General features: G+C 55.6%; 4 protein-coding genes across 6 annotated transcripts in view; 2 read left to right on the top strand and 2 right to left on the bottom strand.

Moving 5' to 3' along the window:
* The first annotated feature begins 75 nt into the window (after positions 1-75).
* On the top strand, positions 76-7,855 carry ARPC1B (actin related protein 2/3 complex subunit 1B). 2 transcript variants are annotated; one of them, XM_075104808.1, is made up of 10 exons: positions 76-235; positions 3,084-3,157; positions 3,954-4,058; positions 4,542-4,764; positions 5,220-5,327; positions 5,814-6,020; positions 6,287-6,362; positions 6,446-6,642; positions 6,999-7,089; positions 7,544-7,855. In XM_075104808.1, exons 2-10 carry the CDS (start codon positions 3,094-3,096, stop codon positions 7,580-7,582), a joined length of 1,110 nt encoding a protein of 369 aa, XP_074960909.1. In that variant the 5' UTR covers positions 76-235; positions 3,084-3,093; the 3' UTR covers positions 7,583-7,855. The 2 variants fall into 2 exon arrangements, with proteins under 2 accessions (XP_074960909.1, XP_074960910.1); XM_075104809.1 differs by having other exon boundaries at positions 100-235; positions 6,446-6,646; positions 7,003-7,089.
* Positions 7,856-10,565: 2,710 nt separating this feature from the next.
* Positions 10,566-27,214, bottom strand: part of PDAP1 (PDGFA associated protein 1) — a 143,696-nt gene continuing 127,047 nt past the window's right edge. The window contains exons 2-7 of one of the 2 annotated variants that reach the window (XM_075104804.1): positions 19,478-19,514; positions 15,701-15,792; positions 13,679-13,786; positions 13,143-13,264; positions 12,084-12,235; positions 10,566-11,409 (exon numbers count right to left, since the gene is read on the bottom strand). In XM_075104804.1, the coding sequence (XP_074960905.1) occupies positions 11,351-11,409; positions 12,084-12,235; positions 13,143-13,264; positions 13,679-13,786; positions 15,701-15,792; positions 19,478-19,490 (546 nt within the window). In that variant the 5' untranslated portion in view covers positions 19,491-19,514 and the 3' untranslated portion in view covers positions 10,566-11,350. Of the gene's footprint in view, positions 11,410-12,083; positions 12,236-13,142; positions 13,265-13,678; positions 13,787-15,700; positions 15,793-19,477; positions 19,539-27,214 lie in introns of those variants that run through there. The other variant, XM_075104805.1, reaches the window with a different exon arrangement.
* BUD31 (BUD31 spliceosome associated protein) lies at positions 19,575-22,063 on the top strand. The gene is made up of 5 exons (XM_075104806.1): positions 19,575-19,946; positions 20,228-20,393; positions 20,921-21,043; positions 21,289-21,455; positions 21,798-22,063. The coding sequence occupies exons 2-5, from the start codon at positions 20,300-20,302 to the stop codon at positions 21,846-21,848; spliced, it is 435 nt and encodes a 144-aa protein (XP_074960907.1). The 5' UTR covers positions 19,575-19,946; positions 20,228-20,299; the 3' UTR covers positions 21,849-22,063.
* Positions 22,625-27,154, bottom strand: PTCD1 (pentatricopeptide repeat domain 1). Its single transcript, XM_075104801.1, has 8 exons — positions 26,605-27,154; positions 26,228-26,368; positions 25,827-26,045; positions 25,121-25,222; positions 23,993-24,739; positions 23,643-23,759; positions 23,119-23,301; positions 22,625-22,905 (listed from the first exon to the last, which is right to left on the bottom strand). Exons 1-8 carry the CDS (start codon positions 27,055-27,057, stop codon positions 22,723-22,725), a joined length of 2,145 nt encoding a protein of 714 aa, XP_074960902.1. The 5' UTR covers positions 27,058-27,154; the 3' UTR covers positions 22,625-22,722.

Below are 27,214 nucleotides of genomic sequence, written 5' to 3'. Positions count from 1 at the left end.
ATGGCGGAGCGGCCTGGCTCGCAGGCAGGCAGGGGCAGGGCGGCTGCCGAGCTGCTTTGCGCTCCCCCAACGCCCACGTAAGGAAGTGGTTGCATTTCTCGGAGAGGAAAAGGGAAGTCGGGCTGCCTCCGCGGGGCAGCCAGCAGCTCTCGCCGCTCGCTCCGGGCTGCCGTTCGTGTTGACTGCCCAGAGTCCATGAACTAGCCCTGCCTGCGCTGCCTGCCCTGCCTGCAAGGTAAGGAGCGGGGAGGCAGCTCTGCTGCCCCGGCGAGGAGCTGGGTCTGTCCCATGGGGGCTGTGGCCATCACCTCTCCCAGTGAGAGACTGGGACCTCCTCCCAGTGGGGACCAGGGATCCCCCAGCTGAGGCTGCTTCGGGCTCCAAGGGGGGTGCAGACAGTGCCTCGCCGCTCATGGGTTTTGCTGTCGTTGCATTTCGGGCTTTTTTTATTTTTCCCAACTTTGGCAGCAAGCTTGAGTTTTATTCTCTTGTTGGAGGCCCGGCAGCTGCGGGGTGTTGCAAGGAGTCCCCCGTGGGAGTCCCGTGGGGGCTGGTGCCGGCAAAGCCAGAGCTGCCTGCAATCTGCCCTCTCCTCGGGCATCAGTGCCTCCAGCTTTACCCAGTGCCAGGGAGAGGAGAGGGTCAGAGCTGCCCTTCATCTGCCCTGGGGCAGTGATGTTCCCCCAGGGCCAGGCTGGCTCCTGGGGTACCCCACACCAATGTCAGGGACTGAGGATGGGTGTCCCCAGCCTGGTTGGTGGGAGCGCAGAGGGGTGACACTCTGCTGCCGCCGTGGGGAGCAGAGGGGCTCCCGGGGGTCAGTGCTGGGGTCTCAGCAGCGCAGGAGGACTGGGCCACCACGGTGGCTGGGGGGCAGCTTCGTGGTGTCCTGCAGCTCCCAGCAGGACCATCACCATGTCCCTGCGCTGACAGGTACAAACCCTCCTCCTGCCGCCCCACCAGGCTCGGCAAAATGAAAAATACAGCTCCTCCAGCGCACGGCTTCCTCCCTGGGACCGGGAGGAGCCCCCAGCGCTCGGCTCCTGCCAAGGTTTGGTTATCTCCTCCAAGGATGTTTCCGAACTGCTCAGCGCCTCGGGGCTGGCCAGGGAGATAACGGAGCTGCATTGGGTCCCAATCCCACCCTGCCTGGCCATCGGGAAATGCCCCTTTTCCTCCCTCAAGAGCCTCCGTGTTGAACAGGGGCATAGCCACAGCCCCTCTGATGCTCTTCCCTGCTGGGGAAGGGGCTGCCAAGCTCCCCGTAGGTCACCCCATGGCTCCCCCCTGGGGCGGGAGCACGGGTCAGCCCACGGGGTGTCGGCAGGGAACTGGCTGTAAACCAGCCACTGGGGAAATGAAACATAAACCGCTGCACGAAGCAACCGGAGCTCGAACGGCCGAGCAGCCCTTGCCTCTTACCGCAGCGGCTGCAGGACGGCTTCCGCTCCCTCGCGTGACGGCCGAGCCCGTCCCTTCGGGGGCTGGCGTTAAAACGGGTGAACAGCAAGACCCTCGGGGAGGAGGGTCCAGGTCTCTGAGCATCCAAACCACCTGAAAAAAAGGAAAAAGCATCACAGTTTCCTTAGTGAATGTTGAAGCCAGAAAGAGCCACGGCGTGCTCTGCCTCCCATCCCTCCTCCCTGCGACCTGTTTCGCTGGGTCCCCATTTCACACTCTCTTCTGCTCCTCACTCTTTGCGACACCAGCAGCAGCATCCCTGCTCACCAATGATTTTATTTGGCCCCCACAGCACAGCTCTGGCTGCAGGGCTTGGGGCAGAGGCATGTGGTGGCAGCAGCTTTGTACCCTCCCGTGGGTCACCCCGTGCTGAATCCTGGCAGGATCGGTGGAGCCGGGGCTGGCTGCTCTGCCATGCCCACGTCCTTGGCCGGTGGGGACGGGTGTTTCAGTGGGGGCTCAGCTGTGGGGTGTGTGACAGCAGGGGTTGGGCCGTGTGTCGGCATTGGGAATTCTCCGTGTACGAAAGGCAGGTGATGGAGCTCCACGGATTTTCTTTTCAGCAGCTTGGGTGCAGAGGTTTGCTAGGAGGGACCTTTTTTCCTTCCCCTGTACTGTTTTTAGCTGCCAAAGAAAACGGGCAGCATTCAGGGAGTTCCCAAAATAGCCGAGAGGCAAGCTGTGAGTAATCCCCGTCTGTCATGCCCTGGCGAGGTGTTTCCCTATATCCATACATTACCTTGGCTGGTTGGCCAAGGGGCTGCACTGCTGCTCCAAGCCCTTCCCAGTCCCGCGGCACCCAGAGCGGGCTTGCAGGAAGCTGCTCCATCCTGCACCGCTGGAGCAGTCGGTGGGCGCTGGCGGGAGCGGTGGGAGCTCAGCCAGGGGAAGGGATTAGTCACCAGCTTGCCGGGGCTGAGCACATGTGGAACGGGATGGGATGGGACGGGACGGGATGGGGGCACCTCCGTGGGGCTTCGGCTCTTCCTGAATGAGAGGCTGGGAAGGAGCGAGTGGATCCGGAGGGAGGAGGTGCTGCCTATGGCAGGACCTCTGGGATGCACATGGGCTGGCGGTGGTGGCACTGGGGTCCCCGTGTACCCAGCTGGCTCCTGCCCACCAGGCTTCAGCCAGCCGGGGCAGGATGATGGCACAGTTTTTAAAGTCCCTGGAAGCAGCCCCTGCTTCCCATCTGGCTATGGGACACCCACATGGCACCCAGCTATGGGGTGGCCAGCCATGGGGCGCCCAGCCATGGGCATCTGGCCATGGGCACCCATCTGGCACCTAGTCACGGGACAGTCAGTGTGGGGTGCCCAGCCATGGGGCAGCACCATGGGGAATGTCTCCTTCAGCTCCACCTGGACTGTCCCTCGCCCTCGCTGGAGCTGGACCCGCTGGGGCACCGTTCCCCCTTTTGCTTGGGCACACTCTGAGCTTGGAAATCCTCCAGGAAACCCCTTTCTTGGCAGAGGGGGGGATGTGGTGGGCCGCAACATGGGGCTGGTCCCGGTGGGAGGGAATGCTCTGTGGGGCTGGGAGCAGGAGGTCCCGCTGGGGGCTTGTCCCTGTGGCCAGAGCAGCATCTCCTGACGGCCATGGGGGTCTCGCCCTGTCCCCAGCCCGCAAGCCATGGCCTACCACAGCTTCCTGCTGGAGCCCATCAGCTGCCATGCCTGGAACAAGGACCGGACCCGTAAGTCAGCCAGGGCACCCCATCCCAAAATCCCTATGGACGGCCCAAAGCACGGACCGTCCTGGCTGAACATCCCTGTGGTGGGCGATGCCCCACCAGGACAGGGCAGGGCCAGGTCAGGGCCGGGTTTGGGGAAGCAGGTCCTGCCACAGACAGATTTTGGGGCTGGGGACAGCACATGTCCCCCCGCGTCCCCCTGGTCCTGCTGCCGGGACAGAGCCTGGCGCGAGGGGTGCCAGCACAGCGTCCGGCCCCGAGGCACTGCGGCAGCCGGCGCGGGGAGGGACGGAAGAAGCATTGCGGAGGAGAGGAGAGCAGAGCCGGGTGATTCACGGCCAATGGCATTTCCCGGCCACGGCGTGGGGGGTGTGGGAGAGAACAAAAAGGGCTTTCTCTGCTGGAGCTGGTGTGCCGGGCAGGATGGGGCTGGGTGGGAGCTGAGCACCTGCAACCACCCCATCCCGTCACATCCCATTCAGTCCCATCCCATCCCACCAGCCCCATGGGACCCACATGCTGGGGAAGGGAGGACGTTGGGCTGTTGGATCTGGGGAAGCTTCTCCCTTCCCTGTGGGTACAGTTTGTAGGAGCAGGGCCAGCTTTGGGGCAGCACAGGGCGGAGGCTGGGGGGCTTGTTGGGCCCCTAGCAGGCAGATGGGGCTCAGTGGGGTCCCAAGGTGTCCCACCAAGCCTGGACCACAGGAAGGGGCAGGTTGATGGCAGCTGGCCCCAGTCCCTCCCCGGCAGAGCCCACCACCCAGGGGAAGGCTTTGCCCCAGCTGCTCTTGCCCCGCAGAGATCGCGCTCTGCCCCAACAACCACGAGGTCCACATCTACCGCAAGGACGGGGCCAAGTGGAGCAAAGTCCATGAGCTGAAGGAGCACAACGGACAGGTGACGGGTGAGTCCTGGCCAACGGAGGGGATGGGGATATGGCTGTTGGGTGGTTCTGCACCAGAGACTGTCCCAGCCCCGCTTCGTGGCACCTCAGCTTCTGGATGGAGACTGAGCAGTGGGTGGAGGAGAAGGAGCAGGTTGTGTCTACCTCTTCCGGCCCCGATCCAGCGTGTCAGAAGGCACCCAGGGGTGGGATGGATGGGATGAGAGGGATGGGGTGGGGAAAGATGAGGTGGGATGAGATGGGTGGTTGGGAAGGGGTGGATAGATGGAAGAAAGCAGGTGAGATGGGTTGGGATGGAATGGGATGAGGTGGGACAGATGGAAAGGATGGGGTGGCATGATTTGGGATGGATGTTGGAGTAGGGCAAAGAGGGACTGTGGAGCAGGGACCACCCAGAACAGCTCTGCCTTCAAATGGCTTCTGGCCCTGAGTGACCCATCCCCATGGCTCCCTGGGCCACCATCACCCCCCTCTGCCTTCCAGGCATCGACTGGGCCCCTGAGAGTAACCGGCTGGTGACATGTGGGACCGATCGCAATGCCTACGTCTGGACCCTGAAGGGCAACGTCTGGAAACCCACCCTGGTCATCCTGCGGATCAATCGGGCCGCTCGCTGCGTCAAGTGGTCCCCCAAGGAGAACAAGTTTGCTGTGGGCAGCGGCTCCCGGCTCATCTCCATCTGCTACTTTGAGCAGGAGAATGACTGGTGAGGCTGAGCCGTGGCCTCACTGGGCCTGTCCTGGGGGAGGTGGAGGGGAGATGGATGGGGAGGTGGAGGGATGGAGAGATGGATGGAGGAGAGGCAGATGAGTACGTGGATGGATGGGTGGATGGATGGGAGGTGGAAGTGACATGGATTGGGGGATAGGAGACTGGAAGAGTTGAAGGTGAGACAGGAGGAGATGGGGAGACAGAGAGGAGCTCGGGGAGGAGGTGGAAGAGGAGACAGAAGGGGAGATGGAGGCAGGTGCTCCAAACCCCTGCTGCTGGGATGGGACATGCTGTCCCCATGCCCTGGCTGCTGCTGCTGCAGGCTGGTCACCCCGGGCAGCTCCTGGGGTGCTTGTAGCCCCGACCGCCGTCAGCCAGCCCTCCAAAAGCCCTGGGCGGTTCCCAGAGGTGGTGATGCTCCCCAGCTGATACCAACCGCTCTCCCCACAGGTGGGTTTGCAAGCACATCAAGAAGCCCATCCGCTCGACAGTGCTCAGCCTCGACTGGCACCCCAACAATGTCCTCCTGGCTGCTGGCTCCTGCGACTTCAAGTGCCGGTGAGGAGCAAAGGGGGGTGGGCAAGTGGGGTGGCCTGAGGTGGGGGAACCCCCAAGGATGGGTTGGGGTCCCACCCTGGCACAGCACAGAGGTGTTTGGGGCAGCCCAGAACCCGGGCTTGCCTGTGGGGCAGGCTTCATCCCTCTGGGTACTGCTGGGAGCTGGGGATGGGATGCAGGAGAGATGTTGAGGGGGCTGGAGGGTGCCCCAGGGGCAGTTCCAGTGTTACAGCACCCAGTGGGGCACAGGAGGTGGCAGGGCACCCCACGGGGGGGCAGTTCCAGTGTTACAGCACCCAGTGGGGCACAGGAGGTGGCAGGGCACCCCACGGGGGGGCAGTTCCAGTGTTACAGCACCCAGTGGGGCACAGGAGGTGGCAGGGCACCCCACGGGCTTTGGCAGGGAAATGGAGGCACGCAAGGGGGCAGGGATGGAGGCAGCTCCGGTCTCTGGCCACACATGGCAGGGCTCTCTCCCCACCCCAGGATCTTCTCAGCCTACATCAAGGAGGTGGAGGAGCGGCCCAGCCCCACGCCGTGGGGCTCCAAGATGCCCTTTGGGGAGCTGATGTTCGAGTCGAGCAGCAGCTGCGGGTGGGTGCACAGCATCTGCTTCTCGGCCAGCGGCGCCCGCGTGGCCTGGGTCAGCCACGACAGCACCCTTTGCCTCGCCGATGCCAACAAGAAGATGGCGTAAGCAGGGCTGGGGGGTGGAGGGGGGTCTGGGGGTCTGGGTGTGGCCGTGCCGTGGGTGGCGAGGGGGGGTTGACCCCGAAACCGATCCAGGGATGGGAGGCATCTGGGTTGGGCTGGGGCTGAAGGGGCAGGCAGGCCTGGGCAGAGGAGGTGGCACATCCTCCCCTTGCAGTCTTGTGGCTTCCACCTGCGCCACGAGCTGTTCCAGTCTCAGCGCAGAGGCTGAGCTCGGCTCCCTACTAATGCCCTGCTCTCCCTCGTAGCGTTGCCTCCCTGTGCACCGAGACCCTGCCCCTCCTGGCCGTCACCTTCATCACTGAAAACAGCCTGGTGGCTGCGGTGAGTCCGGGCTGGGGACACAGGGTGGGCGCCGTGCTGGGAGCCGGCAGGAGGGCGCTGAGCAGGGCTGGCTGGTTCCCCAGGGCCACGACTGCTACCCGATGCTGTTCACCTATGAGGAGAGCCAGGGTGCGCTGACTTTCGGGGGGAAGCTGGACATCCCCAAGCAGAGCTCCCAGCGTGGCCTCACCGCCCGCGAGCGCTTCCAGAACCTGGACAAGAAAGCGAGCTCGGACACTGCCAACGCCACGCTGGACACCCTGCACAAGAACAGCATCAGGCACGTAGTGGGAGGGCGAGTGGGTGGAGGGACAGGCTTGGCTGGGTCACCCCAGGGGCTGCCTGGGGGTGCTGGTCCCTGAGCATCCCTTGGCTGTGTTGCTGTCTGGTGCGGGAGCTGATACAGCCCTGGAGCATCCTCTGAGCATCTCTGGCACGTGGGTGGGGGAGAGGGAGGGGTCCAGCCCTGGGAGCTGGGACAGCCCTGGACATCCCTGGAGCATCCCAGGGTATCCCCGGAGCATCCCTGCACATGAGTGGGGGGACATGGAGGGGGTCGCACCCCACTCCCACCCACCCTGAGGGCTTGGCAGGGGGCCTGGGGCTGACTCCCTGCCACCTCTTTGTGCCCCGCAGCCAGATCTCGGTGCTGGTGGGTGGGAAGGCCAATTGCTCGCAGTTCTGCACCACGGGGATGGATGGCGGCATGAGCATCTGGGACGTCAAGGTGAGGCATCCCCAGTGCTTCGGTCCCCCCAGAGTTGAACCCTCATTAGCCACAGCTTTAATTGCAATCCCCCGACCCTGCTGCTGTGCAGCTCTTTGCTGTGGTGGTGGGGCCCATCCTGCCCACGGGGGACCCACAGGCCAGGGAGGGATCTCCTTTAACCCAGAGCTGGGTGGGAGACACCCCTGGGCGGCACTTTCACAGCTCACCATCGGAGGTGGGGTTGACGCCAGCCTTGTGCAGGGATCCAGCACCCTCTCCTGGCTTCGGCTTTGCCCACAGGGCTTGAAAAATGAGCCCAAACCAGCTGAAGTTGGGATCTCCTCCCTGCGGTGGGTTGGCACCCCAGGGGACAGCTTCCCTCATGACCATGCCCCACGTTAGCTCTCCAACCACGTCCCGTTGCCTTGGAAAGCAAAAAGCTGATGAGGAACGACCTCCCGTTTCATTTCAGAGCCTGGAGTTGGCGCTGAAGGATCTCAAGATCAAATGAAGGAGCCAGCCAGGAAGGGCGTCCAGGCTGCCAGCCTGCCCCTGCTCTGCCGCGCCTGCCTGCTTTCCCCCGCAACGTCTGTGCCACGCAAGCCGGCCACGATGCCACCAGCACGCTTCCCCGGCTGCCAGCCAGCCCCGGCGGCTGCTCTCAGGCAAAGAAACAGGTTTTTGGGTTTGGTTTTTTTTTACTATTTTTGTTACCATCTTACCTGATGCTGGTCATACATTGCTTAAATAAATAAAAATTAAGGATTTTCCTGTATAAATCCAATGTTTTGGTTTTTTTTTAAACAAGTTCAATGCGGCACGTGCGTGATCAGAACGCATCAGGCCGCTGTGCCGCATCTCACCACGGGCGGTCACGTCCTTTCTGCCACCAGCTCTGAGGATGAAACGACCATGGGCACAAGGGGAATGTCCCGTTCCCAGTCCCTCCTTCAGCACAATTTCATAACGGGATTGGTATTAGAGAAAAGGCGGGGGGGGCGAGGATGGGGGCGACGAGGGAGCGCAGGTTTCCCACATTGCTGCCGGCACCAAACTCCTCCTGGACACCGGTCACCCCCATCAGGTGTGCGATCCCACGCCTGGGGAGCCGGCTTGGACCCCTGGGGCTGCCGCACCAGCGCTGCCCCTTTCCAGCCTGTTCTCGCAGGCTGCCAGGCAGTTTTGATCAGAGCACCTCCGACCTCCACCTTCCTCACCTCTGACTCGGGGTACGAGCAGTCCCACCTCGCACCCGCACTGGGAGGACAAAGCTGCTCCCAGGAGTGCTGAGGAGCCTTTGAAGAAGCTGTAAGGAAGTGGATAAAGCTTTCTGTGTTTCAGAGCAGGGTTTAATTGCACATGGTAAACAATGGGCAGGGTCATACGTTTCACACGGGGTATGAAATCACGATGAAGTGGTTGGTAAGGGCTTTGGCAAAGGCAGAAGAACCACCAGTACCCGGGCAGGTGTGTTGGGGCAGGCAAGATGCCTGGCCCCACCTCTGGCGTTGCCCCGTCTTAAAGTGAGCATCTCTGCGAGGGAAATGCTGCATTCGTCACCAAAGGAAAAGGAAGCTGTGCAGCACAGCGCGGTTACTCCTCCCGGGACCAGACCTTGCTGTGAAAACACACCGCTGAGAAGGCCCTGGGGGTGCTGGGGGGCAGCGAGGTGACCCTGAGCCAGCACCGGGCCCTTGGGGCCAAGAAGGCCAACAATATCCTGGGCTGCATGAAAAGGAGTGTGGCCGGCAGGGCGAGGGAGGTTCTCCTCCCACTCTACTCCACCGTTGTGAGGCCACATCTGGAGTGCTGCGTCCAGTTCTAGGTCCCCCCAGTTCAAGGACAGGGAGCTGCTGGAGCAAGGCCAGCGCAGAGCTGCCAAGGTGATCAGGGGACTGGAGCATCTCCCTTGTGAGGAAAGGCCGAGAGACCTGGGTCTGTTCAGCCTGGAGAAGAGAAGGCTGAGGGGGGATCTCATAAGTGCCTATAAATATCTAAAGGGTGGGTGTCAGGAGGATGGGGCCGGGCTCTTTTCAGCGGTGCCCAACGCCAGGCCAAGGGGCAACGGGCACAAGCTGGAACACGGGAAGTTCCACCTGAACGTGAGGACAAACCCCTTCCCTGTGCGGGTGCCAGAGCAGGGGCACAGGCTGCCCAGAGAGGCTGTGGGGTCCCTTCCCTGGAGACATTCACACCCCGCCTGGACGCGGCCCTGTGCCCCTGCTCTGGGGGTGCCTGCTCCAGCAGGGGGTGGGACGGGGTGATCTCCAGAGGGCCCTTCCAACCCCCACCGTTCTGTGATTCTGTGACAGCTCAGGTCTAAGACCATCCTGCTGGTGCCCCGCAAAGCGGACCAGCCCTCACATTGACCACGGCCCAGGAGGGGAGTCCTCGCTGGCAGTGAGGGACAGTGATGTTCAGGTTCTGGTCTAGATGTTCTACTGGGAAAAGATTTTTCCGCCTGTTTCTACACGTGACACATCCCATCCCATGCGAACAAGCCCATCTCTCTCTCCCCCTCCAGCTGCGGCTCCTGCCCTGCTCCATCCCAAGCATCAGCCCGCTGTCTCCCACCACCCCACTCCCCCTGCCTCCCTGCGCTCCAAGGACCACCCCAGCTTTGTGTCAGTCCTGTCCCCACCGTATCAGTTCTGCCCTCTTGGAGCTGACAGCAAGGGCACCTCTCCTGGAACCACTCGCCTTGCACAGCTCCCTGAAGGTATCTCCTGTCTCAAATGATGCCTCTGGGTACAAACGCACAGGCTGGGGCGCTCAGGCTTGCGCCTTTACCCCGTGCAGAGATGACCCAGCATTCCTGTACCACTCTATACATCTTTCTGTACCAAGAAAGCAGGTTCCCAGGGGGGTTCGAGCAGGCAGCTCACCGTGACGTTCCCCGCAGCGCACCCCTCTGTCACTCTGACAACCTGCAGCCAGGCAGGGACAGCAGGCTTACACAGAACAAACCACATTTGTCATCCTGCATCTCTGTAAGATCTCTCACCTCTCTGCTAGCGACTCTGACAGCTGCCATCTCGGCTCTGGGGCTGAATCTCCTCCAAGCCTTTGGTGAGGGAGTCTGGTGTCCCTGGCACCAGCTGACAGGACTCCCTGGACCGCGCGTTAGAGCATCTCCTGCTCCCGCAGCCCTACACCCGGAATAGGACTGTGACAGTGGCGACAGTTCGGGGCCTGGCCTCCTGACACAGCGGCTAGGTGAGACAGCAGCCGGAGGGTAACTGTGTTCTCCACTGCAGTAATCAGATTGTGCAAGACGTCCATCAGAGACAGCAGGAGGAGCTTTGAGCCTTCGGGCTGCATCTGCCGATGGAGCTGCGGAACCTCGAGCCAAATCTCACACCACACGCAACACAGGGACACAGCAAAGCAGCAGACGCAGAGGCCGCCACACCACCGACTGCTCCGCGCCTTGCATCGCGGCGGTGGCCCGTACGCGCGTGTTCATTTACACACAGAGGACAAGGACGGAGCAATTATGATAATTTACATTTTAATCAGCCAAATATACAAGTTCTGTTGTTTTTTAAACTTTATCAAGGTTTTCTTTTTCCCCATCTGGGTCTGATACAATAAATGTTGTTGTTTGGGTTTTTTCCTTTAAACAAAGGATGATGTGGTTAAAAACTGGCACTATCCCTAATAAGGAGAAGAGAAAAAAAAATGAAGAGGAGGGAAAAGGGGAGACTGGCTGCAAGAAAGGAGGGATGAAACTGGGAAGGAATGGCACTCCAGATGCCCATGAAGTCAGGCTCCCAGATTATACTGCAACGCCCTGCAGCAAAATTTGACGGGCCGTTTGCCCAAAGGGATTCCTCAGATACATTATCTTTCGGGCTTTCATAGCAAGTCAGAGTTCCCCACCCCATGCCCCACCCCACAATGACCCCACAATCTATTTTCTTGCAATCTAATATTTGAAGCATCTCCCCTCCCACACAGCTCCCTCCCGCCCTGCCCCCCCCCCACCCCATCTATGAGTTCTTAATCCTAAAAACAGCAAAAACATTCAGGTTTCCAAACTGTTACAGAGAATTGCTGTTCAGCACAGTTCTGCACCGAAGGTAGCAGCTGCCCCTAACCCCAAATGGAAATCTGTGCCAGGATGAAGACAAACACATCGTCAGTGTCTCTTGGAGGTGAAGGTGACTTCGATGCCGCAGTACACCCGACGTGGCACCGATGGTATGCAACACGACAGAGTCCCTGGCAGGCACCAGGCACAGTTCCCTGGCGTTTCCTCCTCTTGCATGTCCTGTGCTTACTTGTTAAGGGATAGTGACTGCAGTCTTTTACCTGCCATGGCCGCTTCGTCTTTTGCTGCGGGAGGAAAAGAACAGAGGTTTCATCATGTCACGGAGCGCATCAGGGACCGGTGGTTGCTTGACAGCCCCAGAGACCAAAATCCCACTAGTCCCATACAGCGAGGCAACAGGCAAAGTCCGACCCTCCCCGCCAATCCCTGGCAGATCCCCACGGAGTTAAGAGGAGCAGCTCCCTTGCGTGTTTCCCTTCCATCCTTGGCCTCTCTTCAGGTGTCCACACACTACCCTGATGCACAGATTTCTCTGTGGAAGCCACCGAGAACCCACGTTCATCAGATTTCTGGGTCGCGCCTATCAGAGCTAAAGAGAAAATCCAGGCAGGGGAGGAGTGCTGCAAATTCCCCGGGCAATTTGGACCCTCAGCATGCACAGCAGATAAATCACACCCAGCACAAGGAAGCCGCTAAACCCCCAAACTGGAGCAAGCATGGCTTGGGAGGCTAAGCACAAAATTCCCTTCCTTCTTTCCCTGCTCCCTCTTCAAATGAGAGCTTTATAAGGATGAAACAGCTGAACCTGGTTTTGATGGGAGAAGCTGTAACGACACTCAGCACCACCACGCAGGCTCAGGAGATGAGGGATTAGCATGTGTGCGAGGAGAAATCACGCCTCTTGGCAGTACGGCCATTGCGAAGAGAAGTAAAGGGATATGATTAATTACTCTCTAACCTTTTCTTTCTTCTTCTTTCTTTCTGGCAGCTTCTTCCCTTTGCTTCCGAATGATGGCTAGTCGGGCAAGGTCTGCCTTCGCTTGCTCTGTCTTGCCAGCTAGGTGCATTTTCATGTATCTTTCTTTTGCCTTTTGTTTCTCTATTTCCTCTCTGTTTGAGTGAGACACGCCAGTCAGCAGAGCATCGCGGTGAGCACGCAGGTACAGGCAGGGAAGGGGAGGCTTTCTGACCGGGAGGGATGGTGAGGACAGGGGTGGGCTTCCCCCAGAGACCGGGGGGCCCTGTCTCCACCTCTCAAGCACAGGTTATATCTATCGCAAGGTTTGAACAGGGATGATGAGAGAGATTATTTCTACTTTCGTTGAGCTAAACAAGGACACTGACACACAATGAGGTCAAATGAATTAGCCTCAGACTGCACAGCACCATGACATGCTTTTCCCAGCCTTCCCCTCAGAGGTGTACTTCTGCCGAAGTGATCTATCCTGAATAAGCAAGCTTAAATCTGAAACTCTCTGTTGCTAAATGAAACTAGAAGATTAAACTTTGGTTCTCATCGTATTTGTCTGCTCAGACAAAAACTTCACCATGACCCCTGGAATCTGGGAAACCGCTACCTGTCACTAGGGCACTTCTGCAGCAAGATTAAAGCGGACCCCAAGGTGACCCCTGGTTAATGGATTTCGGTTAGGTCTGATTTTTGGCATAAAGCTTCAGGAAAGGAATGGTCTACATCCGCTTCACGGTGATAAACTGCACTCCCTTAGTGCACCTGGCCAAACTGCGTGGCTCTAGGATGGCTGTAGCTACTCCCAGAGGACAGACGACTTCCATAAAGTTTGTAAGGAAAGATATTTTGAACCACAGTGAGTCCTGCCTGACAATTTGCTGCCGTTCAGTGTCTGCTTTAGAGAGCAACACACTTAAAGGGCTTCCTGGAAACATCAGCGCATACCCATCAGCAGGGAAACATCTCCCCGTGTTAAGCTGCTGCCACCAGCAAGGATGAAATTCCAGGAACGCGCCAGCTCCTGCCGAGGCAGCAGGAAAGACTCACCTCTCTCGTCGGGACAGTTCCTTAGGTCCATCGAGGTCCAGCTGAGTCACCTTTTTGGTTGTCTGAATTACACGATTGGGATTCTCTATGTCTATCAACCCTTCCACTCCTTTGCGCTTTTGCTAAGGTTCAAGAACAAGAGGAAGGTTAAGCAGCGCTCTCATACCCAACACCGTGTTGTATCGGAGCTCATCAAATACACTGCAGCACACCCCAAAAGCAGAATTCAAGGCGTTTTCGCTACCAGACTGCAAAACCATTTATGAACCAGATTTATACCACCAGGCATCTCCAGCCTTTTTTAAAATATTCTTGCCTTTGTATTTCCCTTATAAAAATACCCAAGTTTTCATTCTGAGGACAAAATGCAATCAACTAACGGGTTTTTTTTTTTAGGCTTCTAAAAATAGTCCTTCCATAAAAAATTTACTATGGGTAGCTCTCAAAGAGATCTTGGAGTCAAGAGCGTGCATCCCTCTCGTGCCCCAAGAATCAGGGTGGTGCAAATGCATTAAGTGCCCTCAGAATTACAGTACCTGATAATCCTCATCATCTTCATCGCTCTCATCTGAATCTAAAGACTTCTTCTCCTTTTTGGGGTCCCCAGTTGCTCCTTCGCCTCCCTCTTCTTGCTCCTCTTCTTCCTACAAAATCACAGGAAATTAGAGAAAATGTATGCCAAGAAAAATCCCAAATCCAACAGTGACTTTTAAATGAGATCGTTTTGGAGGGCTAAGAGACAGCTCTGTGGGCTGCCGTGGTGCTCCTGACGTGGCCCTTAGGACAGCAGAGGTGCCTGGCTGTCACAAAACAAGAGCTCATTCTCTACACGTAAGCGTGCGTCACCTGCCCAGGCAGCTTACCTCTGAACAGCTCTGCTGTTCTCGCTGTGTAACAGGCCAGGAAAAATATTGTAAAAGACAGGACTAGCACTTTACTTTCTACAAATGAACCATCTCCTGGAGACATTTTGGCCACGGTTTCCAGCACACAATATCTCAGGGACTGGAAACCACGTGGATGTAGCGCAGAGCTGGACCCCATCCTAGATCCAGATTAAAAAAAACCAAACTAGGGAAGAACAAATTGACAACCATTAACCAGAACACTATTATCCAAGAAATTAGAGCCTTTTTAGCACAGCTTTTACCAGTCAGAGGTCTGGGAATGGACTTGTAAAATCATCAGAAGATATGATTAGAAGAACCACCGTGGGTGTGAATAGCTTGCTTTACCATTGCCAAATATTCCTCATCAGAGCAACTGGCAAAGTGGACAAGCTACGGGCAGCAAGGGGAGTAATTTAGTTAATTGGGGTGGTTTTTTAAGCTTTCCCTCACAAAATAGCATTAGATGTAACCATTGTTATGTGAAATCCTTCTGAAAGAGCAGTTCTCTGGTTTGTTTTGAAACAAGACAGACATTTCAAGTGGGGTCCTGCCTTCTCTGTTCCATTTCTAGTTGGTATTTTTGTTAACAACTTGGAAGTAGAGAACAGTTATGAAGTTTGTGAATGACTGGTGGGAGCTGGAATCATTCTGGAAAACAGGGCCAGACCCGTAAGTGGAAACACGGCATGAAACCAAGGTGGAACCAGAAAACAAACCAAGAGGAGTCTGGAAGAGGAAATCCAACACAAATTCAGAATATGTGGCTATGCAGCAAACCACACAATCGTCCTGAGTTACAGCTGGTCAAAACATTAAAAAGGAGTCAACAATATGGCTCATAACTGCTTGAAAGAGGAATCTGCTTCCGGGAGGTACTCATCAGTGTTTCCTACGTGGGGTATAATTATCCTGCTGCAGTCAGTGCTGTGAGGCTTCAGCTGGAATAGTGCGTTTGGGCTTAGGCAGCACTTTCAGAAAGTCACAGGAAAATCACAGAGTGCCGTCGTAGCTGTGATAATTTGGGAATACGAGAGAGCAAGTACTGCAAGAAGGAGCCGTACCTCTCAGGTAGTTGTGGAAGCGAGGGGAGCGGTCACAATCCTACGCTGGGCCACAGAAACATGCCCATAAAAGGGCTCACACCAGAAAACCCTCTCCCTACTGCCTTGTCTACAGAAAACCTGCCTTGTCAGAGGCAAACAATAAAATCATGCATACAGGAAGAATTCAAAGGAATTTGGTCTTTTAAATATAAAAGAGGAAGAGGGAAAATATAATAATTTCAATATAGAATAACATAGAGATGTGAGCCCTTTTCCTCCACAGCCAAGCTGCAGAGCATGGATAAAAAAGTATAGCTGACACTGGAGACTAGAATGATGAAATACAGGGGGAAAAGATGTCTAGAGCTACTGTGTAATCATCTTCCCTATCCTTTAACCCTCTCATCGTGAACCGGATGGTCTACCTGCCCTCGCTTCTGAGAAGAACCAGACTGGATCGCTCCTTGCGGTCTCCCCAGCCAGAGATATTCCGAATTCATACTGTGACCACTGACAGAATGACCCGCACCACTTGACTAAGCTGCTGTTTCTCACGAACTGCCAGTTGAGCGTGCTGGACAGCCACAACGTAGGACAGTAAGCACATATGTGGGCAAACACGTACCCTTGCCTTCTGCTTTTCTGCTTGGAGCTGGGCATCGATCTCTTCAGGACTTGTGTACTGTCTTGCTCGGCCTTTGTGGCCTCCTTTTCTACCTGTACAAAACGAATAAAATTAAGAAATGATTTAGTGACGAGCTTCCAGAAAGGTCTACTCCTTCTGCAGCACTCTCTCTGGATTTTCGGTGCAGATAGGACAAACGGAAATAGCTCCTCTGAGAGAATCTAAACAACAATGAAAAAGGACACCCTGAACTTGCCAGTCCCAGTGAAGCACCCCCAGAATTCTGGGTAAGTTACACGGAGAATTGGGATTACTGAGCCATAGAAAGATACCCGGAGAATCAGTTCTTCCTTTCCCCTTGAGGTGGTTTTGGAGACACCAGACCGAGAGCAGCCGATCAGCTGCGCAGTGCTTTCCAGACGAAGCACAGGTTTCCCCTACAGAGAGGGAGCCGGGAAGGTACTGCCCACAGGAGTGCCCCCGGCCCTCAGACACCGCAGAGCCGTGACACCATTTACCAGGCAACGAGTGCCCAAGTGCCCCCTCGGCTCTGGTGACGCCGCCCTTCCTTGCCCACCCATGCCCAAGCTTGTGGCCTCTCTGATTCACTTCCCGGCTGGCACGGGGTGCTCAGTCCCACGGCCGCTCTCCGTGTTTCCTGCGCTGGAGGAATCACAGCATCTTTCTGCGGCAGCCGCGGTTACAACCCAGTCTCCGATGAGCTTGCCTCCTTAACCCCTCCCCTACACTAAGGCTGTGCCAAGTGAAAATAGGAAGCTAATTGGACAAAAGCTTTGGGAATTATAATGAGAGCTGAAGGCCTACTAAAAGGAGCCTCTGTGTTTTACTGCTTTATAAGGAAAAATAAAAACAAGCTCTAGTAACCAGGAAGAGGAGAGATTCAGCTCAGCTGGCTGGACTGCCTGGCTAAGATCTGCTCTCCAGTTCAGAATTCTGTTGATTAACGAATAGCTGATGCCACTAATGCTACCCGCAAGTGACTGGGAAGGAAGCCAGACAGAGTCAGTCTCTAGCCTCAAGCCAGGGAGCTCAAGGTAAACCAGTGTGTGAGACTGGCAAAGGAGACAGGCGAGGGAGCTCTCCACTACTGCACGAGCCTTTCGAGTCCGATGGAAGGAGCAGGAAACCCTCTCACCCTCCCTGCTTCACCTGCCAAGGACAACGGAAACCTTACGGTGGTGGGGAGGGCTGAGGGCGATCAGCCCTCCTTCCTCGGGAGAGCTCCGCCACCGCCACGCAGCCTCTGCAGGCTGCGAGCTTCAGAAACTCAACGTTTTCTGACCAGTCCTCCCGGCTCAGCAGAGACAAACTCTCCCACATTTTAGCTCAGGAAAAGCTGAGCTGTGGAATAAATTATCTCAGAAACCCCACTGTGAAGCCTTACTGAGACTCCCAAGACATTTTTCTCACGTGGAACGGGCACGCGCAGAGACCAGATTCTCCTCTGTGAGTTCAGGTGTGGAAGCTCGTGGGCTCCCAAACCACAAGCGCAACCGAAAGCTTTCTGTGCCCAAAGACGTGTGTTTTCTGTTTGCCTGTTCCCAACCACCCCACGTGGCACTACTGACACCCTCTGGGAACGAGGCCTGCCACAGAGTGCTCCAGCCCAGGAGACATTACCTCACTGCCCAGCAAATGACATCACTCTAGATGGAACAACAGTAACATCCCTGACACGCTACGTAACACTGAGAAAACCTAAATAAGCCAAAACAATCTCGTGCTACGAGCTGAACCGATACCAAGCAGCCTTCTTGTCCTGCTGCGCTCAGAATTTTACACTGGGCTTAAAACTGAAGAGCACAAAAGCCATATTACTGCAAATAAAAAGCAGTAATAAGGGGGGGGAAGCAACACAAGAGAAATTATCTTACATTAAACTCCTAGAAAGCAGCAAACTAAAGAGTGAATCAATCTCATTTATATCCCAGCCTGCAACAGAGAAGCGAGGCCCCTTTGAGCAGGAGCAGCAGCTGGAGGGACCATGGGGAGCTCAGCACGAGGCAGGGACGGGGCTCTGCCTTTCACAGTGAGACCAAACCACATGGCAGACAGGCGGAGTGCCGCTCCTACGCCTGCCACTGACCCACCACATCGCGCTGCGCAGCTCACATCAGCTCTGTGCCTCGGTTACCCCATCTGTAAAATAGGGGTAATGATTCTTACCCTCCTCTGTGATGCACTTTTAGAATATAATCACCTGCAGATCTCACCTGCAGTAAAGACTGCTGCCGGCTAAGGCAGGCACGCCTTCAAATACAGCTATCTTCAGCTTTAAACAGAAAAATTAAGGAATTTAAATCAAAGAGAACGGAAGGATATTGAAGGAATCACTTATTCTTTTTGAATCAAGGTATTAAAAAAATATAACAAAATAGTCAGAAATAATCCTATAACAAAATTTGGCTGGTTAAAATTCAGCAGTAACAAAATTAATGGCAGGTTAAAATCCCCATTTTATATTAGACAGTGAGCGCAAAAGTCCACTCCATAATATAGCAACTGCTACTGACCTGGGGGCAGGGGGAAGGTGAGCTTCTTTTCCCAAGAAGCAAAAGGTTTTAAACACTTAAAACTGGGCAACGAAATGCAGAGCACGAAATCTTGAGTTACAGGGCATTTAAATACGGCAACCAGGGTTGTAACCCACCGCAGTCCTTTGCCTTCATGAAAAATACCTTCAGCCCGACCTATTGCCATTGTGCAAATGGACACAAAACAAATGGCTTAAAGTAAATCTAACTGGGGAAGCAGATTTGGCACTGAAGCTTGGGAAATGCTGATGAAATAAATTGGAGCGAACTACAGAGGAGATGAATGACGCGGGCTGGTTTACATTAATGTATGTGACTGGGTTTCACTGACGCTGGCACAAGAGCCAATTATGCAGATGGTGCATCTGGAGAAGGTTCTGGGTGGATCCAGCTCAGCCCTGACAGCCCGTCAGTCCCTTGTTCCTGCTCCTTAATCACAGAAGCAAGTCGGTACCCGCTCCGCAATGCCCCGGTGCGGAGCTGCTGGAGCCACATGAAAGGAGCTGGGTTTGGAGCCCCTGAACCCGAAGCCCACCCCCGCGTTCCCCCTCGGAACCGGCGGTGGGGGGGAAAGGCCGCCCACCACCGCACACCGGGACAGTCTGGGTGCCCCCCGGAGGGGCTGTAACCCTCCTCCCCGGGGGTCCGTGTGCCCCCAGCCCTGCCCAGGAGAACCGGCTGCAGTTTCCAACCCAGGGGGGAGCACAGGGGGCCCGGCCTTACGGCGGGGTGGGGGGGCCCTGGCACCCCAAGGCCCGGACAGCGCCAGGGGCTGCTGCGATCCCCGGGCACTTGTTGGCGGGCGCTGAACGAGAGCCCTCCGGTTCTGTGAGAAACGTGAAGAACCTGCTATCTCTCTGGGGGGGAAACAGGTCTCCCCCCGAATCCCCCCCAGGAGCGGGTTGGGGGAAGAAACCGAGAAGACGCCAACAGCCGGCGGGGGGGGGGGGGGGGCGGCAGGAGGGCTCCCCCCGAGACCCTCCGCGGCCGAGTAGGGGGAAAAAGACCCCCGCCCCGCCAGAGCTCCCCAAGGCCGGGGGGGACGACACATGAGACTCCCCCTTCACACCCGACAGCGGGGGCCGCGCCCTGCCCCCACCAGCACCCCCGAACCGCCATGTGGGGGGGAAGGGGGAGCACTGTCCGTCTCCCCCCGAGCCCCCGCAGCCGCGGCCCTGCCCAGGCCCCGCAGCCGCCTCCACCCCCCCCGCCCGCTCCCCACCTCCTTTCGGCATCGCGGCGATGGCGGCGGCGGCGGCTGCAGCGAGGCCCCGCCCCGGCCCCGAGCGGTGACCCGGAAGCGGAAACAGCCCCACCCCCGCGCGCGGTGCGCGGCACCAGCCCAGTCACCGCGTCTACTCGAGGCCCCCGCCGGGGGGCTGCCCGTAGCACCGCTACTCCCGCTGCTCCTCCGCTTCCCTCCCAACCCCCGCAGCAAACAGCGCTGCCGGTTTCCCTCCCGGCAGGCCGCGCTCTCAGTCCTGCCACGGCCGAGGCGGGGGCGCGCAGCGTGGGGAGGATTTACTTTCAGGCATCACGGACGGCACCCTGGAGGGGCGGGGCCACGGGCGCGGCGCGGCTGTTAGAGGCCCCACGGGTGACGGCAGCGGTAGCGCGACGGAAGCTGTGTCTGAGCGGCGGCCCCTACCGGGACCGGACCGGGGAGCGGGGCTGGGAGGGGCAGAACCCCGGTGGGTCCTAGGGCCGCGCTGGGGCTGGTGGAGATGGCCCGGGCCTTGCGGAGGTGCCGGCGGGGCGGGGTTGGCCCGCGGTGGGGGAGGGGCAGCCTTCGTCTTAGTTCGCTGTGGAGAAAAACCCCGATTTGTGGTTCCTCGGGCCGCTCCGGGCGGGTTTTACCGCTTCCGTGAGCTTCATAAACCCCATTTTTACCGTCGAAGTGGAAAATTGCAAAGGAGCACGGAAATCTGAGGAGAAATACCCCTAACAACGGGTTTTCTTCCGGTTTTTTCAGTCGTTCCAAGGGTTTTGAGGCTCCGACGCGCCCGAGCGCGGGCAAGCCTTCGCTCTCCGCACCCCCGAGGCGATGCCGAAGGTGAAGAGGAGCAGGAAGCCTCCCCCGGACGGCTGGGAGCTGATCGAGCCGACGCTGGATGAGCTGGATCAGAAGATGCGAGAAGGTAAGCGGCAGAGCTGGGTGTCCTCGGGGACAGTCCCTGAAATGGGCTCGTCTATACCACTCTGGGATGTGCGGCTTCCCATGTGAGTAGAGGATTTTATAAAAAAAGATTTGTTTTTTCTATCTTTGCGTCGCAGTGATGCTGCGGGCTGTAGCTGCGCCCTGGTCAGAGAGCACAGAGGTTTGGGGGATGGCTGAGGGCACCCACAGCCAAACCTGAGCTCATCCTTTCGTGTGACAGGACTGGCCGTTCTGGTTTGCGCTGTCGCTCCGGTCTGACGAGCCAGGGCAGCCGCAAAGTCACCTCCCGGTCACCTCCCCACTGCCTTTTCCTATTTTAATTTCCTAAAGGAGCTGTTCTGGGTCAAGTGCTTTTCGTTTGAATCTTCTCCATTTAAGCTCAGTCTTATCCCTGTAATCTACTAAAGTTACGAATGTTTTTGGAACAGTTTATTGCAAAGTGACTGAGGAGATCAGTCAGCCGCCCAAAATAGTGAGATGAACCCCGGTGTTCTTATTCCCTCCCAGCGGAGACTGAGCCTCACGAAGGGAAGAGGAAAGTGGAATCTCTTTGGCCCATCTTCAGAATCCATCATCAGAAAACACGTTACATCTTTGATCTCTTCTATAAAAGAAAAGCTATCAGCAGAGGTGAGGGAGGCACGTGCTTTACCCTGGGTGGGGGAAAAGAGAACACGGAGGAAGATGTCCGCCCGTGGGTGTGCCTGAATCGGGGCACTGGTGGGAAGGGTTGGTTTCTAGGGTGGGAAGGTGGGGGGAAGGCTGGCCCTAAAGCCTGGCTGTAACTACTGCTCAGAACACCCAGAGTAATTCCTCATGGTGAGTCTTCTAACGTGTCCCGGGAGCCGCTTGTGATGGTGTCTGCTCCTCTGCAGAGCTCTACGAGTACTGCATCAAGGAAGGATATGCCGACAAAAACCTGATTGCAAAGTGGAAGAAGCAGGGTTATGAGAACCTCTGCTGCCTGCGCTGTATCCAGACGCGGGACACCAACTTCGGAACCAACTGCATCTGCCGGGTCCCCAAGAGCAAGCTGGAAGTGGTAAGGGGTTTCCACTCGCTCCTCTCCTTGTCCAGACTCTTGCCGTACCCAGCCTAACTCCTCCTGATCAGGGACAGCAGAGGGAGCAGTGCTGTTCTTTTGGGTAACTTCCTCTAGTTGGAACATTTTCTGTCTTTGGTGGTGGAGTTGGAATCTAGTCGGTTCTAAAGCTACCGCCAGCTTTGGCAGGCGGTCATTTAAAGTCATTAAAATGTGGGAAATGACAGAAAACTAGATGGTAGAAACCCTTCCCACACAGAGCCAGGCCTCAAGGGCAGAGCCTGCTGGTCTGGCTGCTCACCGCGGCTCGGCTGAAATACCCTCCTCGTGTTTCTTTTCCAGGGGAGAATCATTGAATGCACTCACTGCGGGTGCAGAGGCTGTTCCGGGTGAAGCCTTTACCTGTAAGACTGCTTTTTGAACGCTGAGGGATATCATCCTGCGCAACAGACTGTCAGTGCAACTACAGCCGCCTTCTGTCTGATGGGGTATTTCTGTAAAGCAATTAAACCAGCAGCATATTCATCTGGGTCGTTTACGCAATGGTGGTGGTTCTGGAGTAGGTTTTTGTGTAGCTGTTTATTTTAAAATAAAGTCTGCCTTCTTGAGGGAGCGGTGCGATCTTCTGGCAAAACCCTTCTATGCCCCTCTGCTTCTGTCAGAGCTGGTTTGGTCTGTTTGCTTGTTTTAAGGTCGCTTTACACACTGTGAGCTGTTCTAAACCTGGGTTGTTTTTTTTTAACCAGCTCTTACCCCTCTTTGAGAAAGAACTGAATTTAAAAGGCTGTATGGAAAGGAAATAATGCAGTTCTCAAAACTCCTGTTGTGATTTAAGTTCTCCCTGATCTCGCGTAGAAGGAAACTGAATTCCACTGGAACTCTCTGCTGAGGTTTGTAATGTGGAACTTGTGCAGGAATGCCAGCAGGCTGGAGAGGCTCACAGGTCACATGTTAAGTGCCCAGATACACACAGGACAAGGGAAAGAGACACAACTTGCACTGAGCTAAACCCCTTTTAAATCTGATTTTGCTTCTCCCTTGTTTAGCACAGGGTTTGTTAAACTACAGCCTATCGAATTGTCTGCAGTTTAAGGAATTCCCTGAAAATGCATTTGCTTCTTGAAACAAAGGGTGCATATTTTATTATATAGTTATCACAAGAACTGGGATTCATGGAAATACGAAGCAGCTTTACTACAAGACGGTTTAAGGGAACAAATTTGACATTATTCCAGCACAAGGAAGATGCAGGATGTCAGCGTCCTGCTCACTGCTCCTGCCCTGGCTGCTCTGGCACAGCCTCTTCCTTCTTGTCACCTCCCCCGTGTTTTGCTGTTCTGTATTTTTCCCAGGGGTGAGGGGTCTCCTCTCCTGGCATTACTTTTAGCCACCGATAATAGTAGCCCCGGAAACCATCGATTTTCTCCAGGTATGGGTTCTTTGACTTATACTGCAAACGGAAGTCCAACAAAACAAGTTTCTGTTAGAAGACAGCTCGCTTTGGTACTGGCAGGCAATAGCTACAACAGAAAGGGCTGGCAGGTGACCGCCAGCCAGAGCAGACCAAGCCCAAGGAGGAAGGCTTAGGCAGACACCTCTGCTTCCCCTCCTCATTGGTGTCCTTTGTGATGCCTTCACACTCCAACCAGTTACAGCTACTTACCCGGTCAAATTTTGGAGGGTACCGTGCTGCGAACTCCAGCTGGCGGATGATAACTTCGTTGGGAGGCACTTCATTATTCCTCATGTCTCGCAGGATCTCTGTGAGGTAACTGTAATCCAGCTGCCTCACAGCGGCAGCGATGAGGGTGCTGTAGATGTACTTGTTGGGAGTTACTCCAGACCTCTGGAAACAACAAATGCTGCAGTTAAAATCATTTATCTGCTCAGTAGGGCGGGACTCGTGGAAGGAAGAGGCATACAGGCACTTCTGACACAGGGAGCAAGGCGCTCGCTCCAGAACGCGCGTGGCACTTCTGCAGAGCCAGCGCACCCTTCCCCTGAGCCCTCCCCTGGCCCTGTGCAGGCATGGGACAGGCACTGAGCTGACACCTACTCTAGAGCGCACCTTTTTGGAGCGAGAACGCAACCGCTCACCACAGAAACCTCAGCGGGTCTTTTTAGAAGCATTAATGCTTCAGTTTGCCTCTTCCTGCAGCTGGAGCCCCAAGCTGCAGAGTTTATTACCTTCAAATCTGAGAGTAACTGCAGCCCATCCTTCTTGTGGTGGCAAGCGATTGCCAAGTTACAAAATGTCTGGAGGTTAGGCGACAGTCCCCTCTTCACCAGAGCTGGCAGCATGCCCTGCAAGATACAAGTGCCAACATCGGTTTCCAAGGAGTCTCGCTGCAGCTTTCCAGAGAGCTGAAACTGCCAGAACAGAATCTAATTGCTTACAAGTTAACCTGAGCACTGGTTTGTGGAAAAGAGCGTGAGATTCTTGATTTCTACTGTGGATGCAGAAAGGGGTCTCACAGTGAAACATGGGTGCCACCAGAGACAAGGTGGCGACAGGGCTGGTTCTGAGTTTTTCTCACCTTTGCTCCTTCCAGGTCTCCCCGTTTACTTTTCTTCCTTATTAAAGTGTTGAAGAAGGTCACATCGACTTTCACTTTATGCTCATCCAGGAGTGCCAGCAAAGAGGATTCCGAGGGGCTTTGGGGTTCCACCAACTCAGACAGTAACGTAAATGTTTTAATGTTGGGTTCTGCATTGTCCTCTTTCATTTTACTCAAGAAGCCTTCCACATCCCCCATCAAAGCCAGCCTGCTGGACGGGGTGGCCACCGTCCCCAAGGAAACCACAGCTGTGTCAGGTGTCCCGGAATCCAGCAAGTTGGGCAGGCTGCAAAAAGGCAGCTTCTGGCTTTGGCGTCCTTGTTCCCGCTCCATCTCCTTCTGGCCTCTCCTCATCAACGCTCCAGCCCTGCTGGGGCTGGCGAGAGCGGCTGGTTCAGTTTCAACCTGATTCTCGTCTTTATTTTGTTGCCTGACCAGTTCTTCACGCTGCACTGAACTCTCCCAAAATAACTGCTTTTCCATAGCTTCCACATCCAGCTGGACAGCAGCTGCACCCTCTGATCTCTTCTTATTTTGATTTTTGACCTTTTCCTTCTGCCTCCCAGGTGCAAGCCTTAGCTGAGATGAGCTCTCACCAGCGGGTCTGAGCAGGAGTTCAGAAGCCACGACCGGGTCGCCTATCCCACAGTCTCTCGCAGCACGCAGCATCAAATTGTACGTGTGGCTGTCAGCCTTTATTCCAAGTTTAGTCATTTGCTTCCAGACCTGAAAAGGGGAAGACGGACACCAGATATACAGGGTAGTAAATAACAAGAGTGTTTCTAGCATGTTGTAAGCGTATCTACCCTGCCTGCTGTTAGGGGATCTGCTTGCAGAAAAGGAGCGAGTTTACGGCGTGACGAGGCGAGATGCCACCAGGCAGAGAACAGCCACCTCGAGCTAGTACAGTCCTGTGAGATCATCCAGGGTGGTTTACCAGGGTAGGAGACCTCCCAATGGAGGCCTAGTTTACAGAGCTCATCCTAGGTGGAGCTGAATTCTTCCTATTTCATCAGCTCTGAGCAACATGCTGCCTTCCCTGCATTCGAGTGATGAGTTACAACGCAGAAACGCTATTTCCTCCCCACTTAGAACATGAAGACAAACCTGTAAGGCATATCGGAAGCCATTTTCGCTGTCCTTTATGCAGCTCATGAGAAGGAAGCTGAAGGTCTCGGCTGTGAGAACATGGCCCTTGTGCACAATTTCCTAAAAGAGCAGAGAGCGCGTTAAACTTCCCAGTAACCCAAACAGCCCGTCCCAGTTGGCTGCAAAGCTCAAAAATGGCTGTTGTCTTGTGGGCATAGAGCAGCAACAAAGTGCAGGGTGACCTCCTGGTGCTGCGAGCAGAATCATTGCTCCAAGAGAAAAAGAGCCCTGAAATGCCTGCACAGATCACAGCTTCTCCCTGACGAGAGCTACAGGGAATTTGAGGGCAGGAACAGCAAAATTTTTAGCTACTCCCAGACTGGCCCTTCTGAGAAAAGCTGCTATAAAAGGAACTAGATATCAAACGGGTCTCCAAGATGAGGGATGGAGACAGACACAGTAGCTCTGAACCCCCCAAAACACATCTGACTGGAGTTTATAAAGCCAGCCCCTGTTTAAGGCTGTAGCTGCCTCTTTTTATATACTTAATGTTTGGTCTGTACCAAGATGATTTCATTGTATGAGACCAAGGACCAATGAAATATAAACACGTGATCTGCAATTACCTCTTCTGGAAACAAAATGAAAAAGTCTCTGCAATACAGCAACTTCCAGGAGCTTTAACCAGAGCAGACTACACTTAAGAGAAAAGCCACATATTTACCTTCAGTACATCAAAGCACATCCTGAGGCCTGAGCACAGAGCACAGACCTTCAGCAGCGCGTGGTAAGTGATCAGGTTCAGCTCTTCATTTTTGCTCTTCAGCTGCTGCCGTAATTTGAGAGCACTCTGCAGGCCTGAGTCTTTCCACGGCGATTCGGCGCAGGCGTTGAACAGGGCTGTGTAAGTGGCCTCGGTGGGAGTTAAGCCTCGTTTTTTCATCTGAGGGAAGAGAAGAAGAATTAGAAATGGCTTTTTAGGACAGGACTTCTAGAATTCGTTTTTAAGAGTTTCAGGCGAAGGAGACACAAAGATTAAGGCATTTTGGAGACAAAGTAACATGGCCAAATACTTGTAACAGTTTTACTGATGAAGGTTGGAGAGAGGAGAGAACGTAAACCTACATCATTGTAGAGCCGGAAGGCCTTTTTCACGTAGCCAACCCTGCCACAGCCACCAATTAGAACAGTGTAATTGCTTTCTTCTGGTTGCAGACGCTCTTCCTTCAGCATCTTCACCTCAAACAGCTCCAGAGCCTCCGCCAGCTACAGGGAAGAGGAAAATCCATGATGAGGCAGTGACAGAATCGATTGCAATAGATGTTAATATACGCAGCTGGGGGCAGGTTGTGGTAGCAGCCCTACAGAGCATGGGATTCCTCACAAATTCTTGTTTTACTTCTTTCTGTGAAGTAAAGAAATAAGTAAAATACCGATGATACAGAGTTGTTTCTCTCAGCATTGCTATCAAAAAGCAAGTGAGCGAAGACCTGGGAACAAACCTTGTCTTCTTTGATGAGGGCCTTGCATTTTAAGAAGTACCAGTATGGGGTGTTCTTAGGACCCCGTCGAGGTTTTCTTTCCGTTTCTTCCTCTTGCTCTTCTTGAAGCTTTAAATTCTGAAAGTGTGATGTGGTTTTGTAATAATATTTTCTAGAAGAAAATTTATTAGAAAGAGTCCCGAACTCCACGCCTTCATCCTCATCGTCCTCCTCACCACCAGCTTTAGCGCAGCCGCCGCCGCCACCGCTACCTCTCAGGCCGCTACCGGACAGCTCGCAGGAAGCCTGTGACGAGCTGAACGGCCTCCAGTCCGGCCGGGGCTCCGGCACCGGGTACCGGAGCAGGCTCGGCGCCTTCCCGCTCTGCTGAGAGACGCCCTCGGAGGTTGCCCCTGGCGGGAGGGCAGAGGAGACCCAGCGGTACCGCGGGGCGAGCAGCCGCACACACCTCATGGTGGGCGGGCGGGCGGCGGAGAGGAGACGATCGGCACCGGGGCCAGGATCGGGCCCGCCCCCCTCACCTCAGCGGCGGCGGCTGCGCGGGAGGAAGGGGCGGGGCGCGGCGGGAGCGGCGCCCTCTGATTGGCGGCGGCGCGCGCGCTGCCCGCCG

This window comes from Phalacrocorax aristotelis, chromosome 10, assembly GCF_949628215.1.
Source record: "Phalacrocorax aristotelis chromosome 10, bGulAri2.1, whole genome shotgun sequence".
NCBI lineage: Eukaryota > Metazoa > Chordata > Aves > Suliformes > Phalacrocoracidae > Phalacrocorax > Phalacrocorax aristotelis.
This window is presented reverse-complemented; position numbering and strand designations above follow the sequence as displayed.